The sequence below is a fragment of the Perca flavescens genome, chromosome 7 (genome assembly GCF_004354835.1).
Source record: "Perca flavescens isolate YP-PL-M2 chromosome 7, PFLA_1.0, whole genome shotgun sequence".
Taxonomy (NCBI): Eukaryota; Metazoa; Chordata; class Actinopteri; order Perciformes; family Percidae; genus Perca; species Perca flavescens.
Window position 1 is genome coordinate 14399930 of NC_041337.1, and position 9260 is coordinate 14409189.

The 9260-nt window shown below is 40.6% G+C and overlaps 2 protein-coding genes across 2 annotated transcripts; one reads left to right on the top strand and one right to left on the bottom strand.

The window, feature by feature from the left end:
- Positions 1-163: 163 nt before the first annotated feature.
- On the top strand, positions 164-7401 carry creld1b (CRELD disulfide isomerase 1b). Its single transcript, XM_028583138.1, has 11 exons — positions 164-445; positions 1310-1430; positions 1521-1603; positions 3842-3952; positions 4086-4177; positions 4379-4558; positions 4663-4758; positions 4856-4939; positions 5602-5697; positions 5796-5936; positions 6022-7401. Exons 2-11 carry the CDS (start codon positions 1314-1316, stop codon positions 6240-6242), a joined length of 1221 nt encoding a protein of 406 aa, XP_028438939.1. The 5' UTR covers positions 164-445; positions 1310-1313; the 3' UTR covers positions 6243-7401.
- A 69-nt stretch (positions 7402-7470) lies between these two features.
- Positions 7471-9170, bottom strand: LOC114558629 (uncharacterized). Its single transcript, XM_028582700.1, has 6 exons — positions 8824-9170; positions 8581-8717; positions 8355-8482; positions 8163-8222; positions 7819-8008; positions 7471-7667 (listed from the first exon to the last, which is right to left on the bottom strand). Exons 1-6 carry the CDS (start codon positions 8831-8833, stop codon positions 7557-7559), a joined length of 636 nt encoding a protein of 211 aa, XP_028438501.1. The 5' UTR covers positions 8834-9170; the 3' UTR covers positions 7471-7556.
- Positions 9171-9260: the final 90 nt, after the last annotated feature.

Genomic DNA, 9260 nt, shown 5'->3' on the forward strand with positions numbered 1-9260 from the left:
CATATAGGTCGATAAATGTGTTTTAAATGCATATTAACTGACTGATTTGTTGTTTAAATGGCTTGATGAACATGATGTGTCTACTTTTACTGTGTAAAATTGGATGCTGACTGATTGGTTGATAAATGAAATCCCAGCAGGGTTTGGGCGGTGCCATATCCTGTGTGGCTCAGCTGCAGCTGCATGGAAACAGAGAATCAACTGGAAGCAGCATCATCCCATCCAGTCTCTGAGCCTACCGCAGGGCTAGCTTTACACGAGCCTGCATGAGCACTACCAGCGTCAGTCAGCTAGCTAGTCATTCAGCTGGTTTACCAACAAAAATGGCACAGTTGAAGCATTAAAAGTGTCGTTCCAAAATGTGAAATTCTGCCTGCGTAGTGTGAACCAGCAGGGAATCGGACAATCCTCACTGGTTCGGCGGACGTGGTGGCTTTGCAATAAGGTAACGTTAACGTTAAGACCAGAATGGCCAAAAGAAGCAGTTCGGCTAGCTAATATCAGAGTAACGTAAACTGAATTCAATAATTAGCTACGTAGTAGATATGTAACCTTAAATATTGTTAGGATTATGTAATCGCTGAGTTTAATATACTTTAAAGATACACCGGACAGATTAGAAGACAACGATAGACAACGTTAGCTTAGGCTAGCAGCTACCTATTGACCTTAGCCAGCTGCTAGTTGGCTAATTTTGTGTGGTGCTGATGCTGAGCTAGCTAAAATAAGATAACGGTGAAAGAAGAGCATCCCAAACAGTCTGGATTAAACAGACTGTATTTAGATCCCAACCAGGCTAAAATGAGTTAATAGAACAATATTTGGAGACACGTCACTGAGCTACCTGAGGATTGCATTGTGTGTAGTTTTAAATATCACGCAAATTATAAAAATTACTTAAATCTGTATCATGATAATATTAATTTTTTTTTGACGTCACAGAGTGTAAACTAAACCGGGCTTAAATATAATGCAATCCAGTTTAACAACAAAAACTACAGCTTAAAAAACATACAAAAGTTATCACCACTCTGACAGACTGTCCCAATAAATACTGAGCATTATGCTTCACAAAAGTTATGCTATTATATATTGCATGGCTTTGGACTGCTTTATAATGTACAGGTGATCTTGTTTTGTCAACCTCCTTTACATACAGTAATAATGCATAGCATCCAGTTGATGTTTGATAGGTAAAGCTTTTCAAAGTATGTGTATTTGATGATACGTGCTGTGATGATCATTGAGAAGTATTTAAACACAAAAATGTATTTGCCATATACTGATTTTGTGTGTGTGTTTTCTGAAGGATCATGTGGTGGGCCTGGCCATTCCTGCCTGCTCTGGTGCTTCTCTCAGAGCTCTCTTTTGTGAGAGTTCAGACTGCGCCATGCCAGACCTGCCGAAAACTCACAGAGAGTTTCATTAAGGTACTGCAGTTAAGTTAATGTTCCATCAGTTCATGCTTTACTTCTTAAGCAAGTTCTTAAAATATTCCTTGAAATGTTGCCTTTTTTTAGGGCTTAGAGAGAACGGCAAACAAAAACTTTGGGGGAGGAAACACTGCCTGGGAAGAAGAAAAGCTGGCCAAGTATGCACGCAGGTAAGATAAAAGTTTCAGTTGGAGTCACACCTACAGTACAGGCCAAAAGTATGGACACACCTTCTCATTCAATGAGTTTCCTTTATTTTCATGACTATTTATATTGTAGATTCTCACTGAAGGCATCAAAACTATGAATGAACACATGTGGACTTAACAAAAAAGTGTGAAATAACTGAAAACATGTCCTATATTCTAGTTTCTTCAAAGTAGCCACCCTTTGCTCTGATTACTGCTTTGCACACTCTTGGCATTCTCTTGATGAGCTTCAAGAGGTAGTCACCTGAAATGGTTTTCCAACAGTCTTGAAGGAGTTCCCAGTGATGTGTAATGGGAAAATTACATTTAAGCATAATGCCTTATATTTTTATGTTTATTTCTACTTTAATTCTCTCACATTATTGAAAGACAGTTTATCTCAGTTTCTGCTTAAACTGCTGAGGTATCCAGTCTGGAACATAATGTGAGCACTGTTTGTCTGAACAGATAAAGGTACAAGGTCACCCTAAAACTCTCTAGTTTTCCCATGCCAGTTAAGATGTAACTGGGGGGTGAAAGTCGTACAGGGAGGAGGAGGCGAAATGGCTCCGAGATTTCTGCATGTGTATCAGATTGCCTGTAAGAATTGTAGCGTCATAATAATCCAAGTGCGTGTGTGCTGTCACTCTGAAGATGCATAAAAGCCTAGTGGTTCTGTTCACTCATTTGAGGAACTGACTCCACACTGGGCTGTGGCCTTTTGTGAAATCATGTTGCTCCTATTTGCAAATATATATGTTTTTAATAAAATACAAAAACCCCAACTTGGTTTTAGTCTCAGACTGTCTTATTTGTTTCATTATACTAAACTCTGAAAACTCCCACCCCTGCTGCAAAGGAAACTTCCACGACAGATGCTTAGCACTTGTTGGCCCTTTTGCCTTCACTCTGCGGTCCAGCTCACCCCAAACCATCTCGATTGGGTTCGGGTCGGGTGACTGTGGAGGCCAGGTCATCTGGCGCAGCACTCCATCACTCTCTTTCTTGGTCAAATTGCCTTTACTCAGCCTGGAGGTGTGTTTGGGGTCATTGTCCTGTTGAAAAATAAATGATGGTCCAACTAAACGCAAACTGGATGGGATGGCATGTCGCTGCAGGATGCTGTGGTAGCCATGCTGGTTCAGTATGCCTTCAATTTTGAATAAATCCCCAACAGTGTCACCAGCAAAGCACCCCCACACCATCACACCTCCTCCTCCATGCTTCACGGTGGGAACCAGGCATGTAGAATCCATCCGTTCACCTTTTCTGCATCGCACAAAGACAGGCGGTTGGAACCAAAGATCTCAAATTTGGACTCATCAGACCAAAGCACAGATTTCCACTGGTCTAATGTCCATTCCTTGTGTTTCTTGGCCCAAACAAATCTCTTATGCTTGTTACCTTTCCTTAGCAGTGGTTTCCTAGCAGCTACTTGACCATCTAACAGTTGTCCAATAGGGCTGTCGGCTGTGTATCAAACTAACTTCTGCACAACACAACTGATGGGCCCAACCCCATTAATAAGGGAAAAAATTCCACTAATTAACCCTGACAAAGCACACCTGTGAAGTGAAAACCATTTCAGGTGATTACCTCATGAAGCTCATTGAGAGAACACCAAGGGTTTGCAGCGCTATCAAAAAAGAAAAGGGTGGCTACTTTGAGGAATCTAAAATATAAGACATGTTTTCAGTTATTTCACACTTTTTTGTTAAGTACATAATTCCATATTTGTTCATTCATAGTTTTGATACCTTCAGTGAGAATCTACAATATAAATAGTCTCATGAAAATAAAGAAAACTCATTGAATGAGAAGGTGTGTCCAAACTTTTGGCCTGTACTGTACACTTTATTTAGTTGCTTGATCTATGGACCTTTGTGGAGTCAGTCAATTCTTGATATAAAAGAAGACCGAAGAAAAGACTAACTTTGATATTTTTGAATTTAAAATCCAGGAACCATCCTGACTAATGTGATTCACTTTCAGAAGTTCTTTGACTTCTTTGCACATTTAAGATAATTTGTTATGTGTGAATGATTATATAAGACTACTCTATTTTAAATGTTACAGTCCACTGAGGGAAGTGAATCTTCTCAATGGACCAAAGCAAGGTCCCCCACTATTGTTTGGGGGGCTGTGTGGGTGTGTGGGGGTGAGATAGCATATGTTCTGTTCTTCTGGCAAACATCTCTAATTGCTGATCTCTTGTTTCAGTGAGACTCGGCTCCTAGAGATAGTGGAAGCCGCTTGTGAAAAAGCAGATTTTGAATGTAACCGGCTGCTGGAGCAGATAGAGGACCAAGTGGAGACATGGTGGTTCCACAGGTAAATGTGATTACGTAGTATATCTTTTTTTGTTCTGTTTTTATTGCTGAATCACAGAGAGGAACATGTTTTAATAAGATGTCTTACCATGCCCATTTTTAACTTCATGACTGACATGATTTGTGTCCTGTAGGCAGCAGGAGGCTCCGGACCTGTTTGAGTGGCTGTGCATAGAGGAGCTAAGACTCTGCTGTCCACCTGGACGCTTTGGACCTGACTGCAAAGGTATGAAAAACATAAAGCATTAAACAGAAGCTTCCTGATATCAGTGTAGAAAACCTTACCATGCTAAACCTCATTTGTACTTGGTTGCCCCATGTGGAGATGCTATAGACTCCATCAAGATGTGAAATTCACCATGCTAATTCAGAGCCTTGGTTATTAAGAGTTCCATAGTACCACTAATAGCACATTTATCCAATTTAGAATGTCCATCGGACCCTGGTGGTGTGTGTGGAGGTCTGGGCCGCTGCGAGGGGGAAGGGACTCGCCTCGGAGATGGAGAATGTGTCTGTGATCCTGGATACTCGGGGCGTCTGTGCCAGAGCTGTGCTGATGGCTATTACAGAGAGAAAAGCTCCAACAACAGCATAGGAGCCTGTGCAGGTGCCTGAGATTCAATGGTTTCAACTTTCTACATGTATGTAATTTTGTTTGAGGTCCTCCAAAATTGACCTTCCTGCTGTCTACTCGTCTTTCACTCTTTGTAGCTTGCTACCACTCATGTAAGAAATGTGCAGGGCCACAGGACTACAAATGCCTCGAGTGCAAAGCCGGCTGGATCCTTCATGACAACAAGTGCGTAGGTGAGTTTGGCTTTAGCGGTCATTTGGTTACATTTCATTGACTCTGTGCAAGTTTTTTTGGATGTGTGTTGTTTGACTGCCCCGGTATGTCTCTTAGACATTGACGAGTGTGGTACAGAACTGGCTCGTTGTCCTTCTAACACCTACTGTCACAACACAGAAGGATCATATGAATGCAGAGGTATGTTCTCATTTGTAGTTGCTGTCTAAGTTGCTGTTGTTAGTGTACTGTATTGAACCTAAGGAAATCATGCAAGTATGCTCCCCTCAAGGTTTTTTAGATTATTTCTGCAGCTGGTGTGATTTTTCTTTTTCTTTTTTTATGTATTTGTGATAAGATGCAGGTTTTTAGTTACATTTGCAAAATTGTAGAAGTTATAATCAAACAATCTACTTTATCTTATCACAAAATATGAGTGGTTGTCTGTGTGGTTGGTTTGGTACAGGGCTGCTACAAATTATTATTTTCATCATCGATTAATCTTCTAAATATTTTCTATAGTCAGAAAATGGTGAAAAATGAGTGTTATACTTTCCCACAGCTCAAGTATTGCATACAAGTTGTTTTTTTTCTTTTCTTTTTTAAATCCAATCAACATTCTAAACTTAGAGACATTAATCTTATCGTCATATATTCAAATCTTCACATCAGAGAAGGTAGAACCAGTGAACGTTTGGCATTTTTGCTTGAAAAATGAGCTCTAGTTGGGCAGGTATTGTTAACTTCATTAGTTGCAGTTTTTTCATGTTCCACTGTGTGACTAATTCAGTTATTCATACAGTATAGCGCATAATGCCCAGTTTAGTACGTAATGTTGACCACTGGGCTTTTGTTGTATCCAGGCTGTGACCAGGCATGTGTGGGCTGCATGGGTAGTGGTCCTGCCCGCTGTAAGAAGTGTGCACGTGGCTACAAATTAAGTGGAGCGAAGTGTCTTGGTAAGGATATACTGCTTATTTTCTGTATTTCTGTGCCACACCTTTTTTTTTTTTTCCTGATTTCCTTAAACTGTTTTTCTTTTTGCTTCCTCGCACAGATATAGATGAATGTAGTGATCGTGCAATAGCATGCCCAGGACTCAATGAGGCCTGTACCAATGAGGAGGGCTCCTTCCACTGTGACTGTGCTGATGGATTCATTAGAAGAGATAGCATATGTGTTGAGAATAAGCCCCCTGGTAAGTAGCAGTAAATATACAGACATATATTGTTGACCGCTTCTCAGATCTGTTGACTAAGTTTCTTTTCCCTCTACCTCCTCAGCTGGCCCAGAGAAGGGGCTGTTTGACGATATGACAGATGATGAGGTCCTTGTACTGCAGCAGATGTTCTTTGGCGTTGTAATCTGTGCCATAGCAACGCTCGCCGCAAAGGGTGACATGGTTTTCACGGCCATTTTCATCGGCGGTGTAGCTGCTATGGCTGGATACTGGCTGACAGAAAAGGGAGACTTAATGCTGGATGGATTTCTGAAGGGACGCTAGACTGTCTGGAGCCTTGATTTGAGAAAGGACACTGGAATACCAGCCAGTTAAAGTGAATAAGACTCAACTGGGGGCAGAAGACTATCCCTGTAATGCTAGCCATTCAGGGATTTACTTGGGGAGTTACTTGAAAGGGCTTGGGTTCATTAATGTTTACGGATAGCATAATACAGGAAAAGTGAGAACTTGAAGGCTACTTCATGTTGCTTGAAGAGGAATATCAAAGCAACACTGCACTGATATAAAGGGAACTGAACTTAATCCCCTACCTCAACTTTGTTGGGAAAAAGGGTGATCTGAAAACCACTACTGATTGTTAAAATCTATTATGCATTTGGATGTCTCATCTGGCCTCTGTGTTGAAATTATGTAGTTTTCTTCCACACAATCAAAACCTCCAGTCATCATGTCCACCCTGTGTTTTTTTTTATCTCAATGCTGTGAAGCAGAGGGTTTCCCGTAGACTGAATGGTACGTGAATTTTGTCTGTCAGGTTACTGCAACACTCAGAGCTTCTTGCAATGGGCATGTGGTAAAATATGGAATGTTTAGGATCACCCCAAAGAGAAAGCTCATCGAAACTCTGGGATATTTCCATTATGAGCCACTGGTTATTTGTGATCACAGAATTACTTTTACCTCCTTACTTACTGAAAGATTCTTTTTAGTAATAATGCATGAAAATAGGATTTGAAATGACAGGTACTGCACTGTATGTATTAATTAATTTAACTTTGGCATGGAAGACTGACTTTAACAGCTGCTGGATCACCAACACAACTGCTATTGACCACTTAATGTGTATGAGGGAATGTTTTTTGGTAAATACCAGCTCTGATCTGGATGATTAAGCCATTTTTGTTGCCTTTTTATTTATTTTGAAAGCAATATTTATTGAGAAGATGTTTGTCATATTTTGCTCTTGACATTTCCTGTGGATTTTTATGTGCATTTTCCATGCAGTTGTTTTTTTTTTTTTTTTTTTTAAATTCTGTTCAATTGTAATTCTAGAAGATATAGTAGCATCATGTTTAAGCCACTGAAGCATCACTTCTTACCGGACCATCTACTGTCTTTGATTTTCTTAGTGTGGAAGGTTTTCCAGTCATTATAAGTTATATAGATGTTTGCTTTACAATAAAAACTCTGTCACTCCTCATGTTTTGTATTTGAATTTTTAATTTCATTTTGTCAAGCTTCCTCTGCTCTTTACATTACATTATATATGTTGCATCCCATTTTCATCTGACACTTAGGCATGCCCAAGTGCTACAGTGAGGCCTGAGTCTGAAGTTTAGATTCTTGAGGTTCCATCTATTTCAGTGTTCCACTCCAGTTAATGGGGTTGAGACACAGCAGCTTTCTCTCCTTTAGGGTCTCCTGGGAACGTGTTAGTGCTCTGTCCCTCCAGCTCTGCTCCATTAGCTACACACACGAGAAAAACCTCACACACTCCCTACAGTACATTGTTGTAACATCAGAGCATCAGGCATGTTGAAGCATTATCAGGATACTTGTGAGGGACATAAACACAAAGGCATTAGCAGTTGATACATAATGTATGTGTAGGACTTACCCTCTTGTTCTCATCTCTGTAAGCTGTCATTGCTTTGCTGTGCTGGATCCTTAAGTCTCTTTCACTGGACAGGGCGAGGCGGTCCACTTCTCTTAGATACTCTGCTTCCTTCACTTTACTGGCCAGCTGCAGTTTCAGAGCTGCGCATTTCTCCTCCATCTGCTTCTTTAACTGCTCTCGCAACTCCTTCCTACATGAAAGAGAATATATTTTCTTTGTCACCAATGAATGTTAAGAAGTATATATGCAGTATGTGTTGTAATGCAATCCCCATTTGGAGAGATTTAGAGGATAAAAAAAAAAGACTAGACCAGTATTGGAAGTGAAAGTGTTTATTATTTTACCTGTACTCTTCTCTCTCACTGCTGGTTCCATAAAAAGGTTTTCGCCACACTTGATGATACCTGACATATCAACCAACTACAAGTCAGTGACTTTGAACTCAGCTCTACAAAGCAAATATGGCAATGGCATCAGACAGTAATTGTCATTAGAAAAAAACGAGTTACAATGAGGTATTGGTTAGATGCTCCTACCTGTGGTGCTCTCTCCTCTGCATAATCAGTGTCCTCTGGTGGTTGTGGTGGTGAACAGCTGGCGTCTCCAGACTGACAGTGCGTTTATAGACCAAAGGTGGATGTAAAGGGTTCAGTCTTGGAATACTCTAGAGAGCAGATTTACATTTATAGAAGTCTTTTTTTGTTTATGTCACAGCAAACACCATCTTCCTATGAGACAGCCAGTCAATTAATCTGTGCTCACCTGACTGCTTCTCCACAGCCGGGCAGAGTCTGAGATGCTGGGAAACATCATTGGAGTGACCACCAGGCAGCGACTCTGTCGGACAGGAAGTGTGTCGTGAGGAATACACACTGGTGTGGAAGCTATAGAGATGGCTGCTGTGGTGATGAAGATCGAGATGAACAGAATCACAGCAAATGTTTAACATGTCTACTAGAAACACTAAAATAGACAACAAATGGAAAAACAACGCCGTTTTCTTACGTAGTCTCATTTTGTAGTTCAGGCTGTTTCTTCTGTTCGCCCACCAGAGTAGTCTTTTTGGAATCAAGCTTAAGTGTCAATGCCTGCACAAATGAATTATGTCTTTAAAGTAGCATTTCTGATTTCTAGTAAATAACACAACTCCAAATGTACAGTAAATATAGTAAATTACTGTACTGGCACTAGTTAGAGATTAAACTGTGACATGCCTGTGCATTCACTGAGAGTTTTGCGTTGGCAACAGTTGCCTTGGGAATCAGGTTACCCCCATGCACCAAAAAGAAAGCTGCTACGTGGAGTGAGAGGTCATGCATCAGTGCACTCAAAAAGAAAGATTATTAGCCTGTGACAATGGACTAACCAGATACAGTCAGAAGATCACATCTACGTATAAAGACATGGAACGATTCAGAAGTCTCGCTGAATAATGCACGCAT

Bases quoted from the DNA above. Each gene is read 5' to 3' on its own strand.
- creld1b (XM_028583138.1), top strand. From the start codon at position 1,314: ATGTGGTGGGCCTGGCCATTCCTGCCTGCTCTGGTGCTTCTCTCAGAG. The intron at 1,604-3,841 runs GTAAGATAAAAG...CTCTTGTTTCAG, and splicing joins CTGGCCAAGTATGCACGCAG to TGAGACTCGGCTCCTAGAGA. The intron at 5,698-5,795 runs GTAAGGATATAC...TTCCTCGCACAG, and splicing joins AAGTGGAGCGAAGTGTCTTG to ATATAGATGAATGTAGTGAT.
- LOC114558629 (XM_028582700.1), bottom strand. The intron at 8,483-8,580 runs GTGAGCACAGAT...TCTGCTCTCTAG, and splicing joins GGCTGTGGAGAAGCAGTCAG to AGTATTCCAAGACTGAACCC. The intron at 8,223-8,354 runs GTAGGAGCATCT...TTGATATGTCAG, and splicing joins CAGAGGAGAGAGCACCACAG to GTATCATCAAGTGTGGCGAA.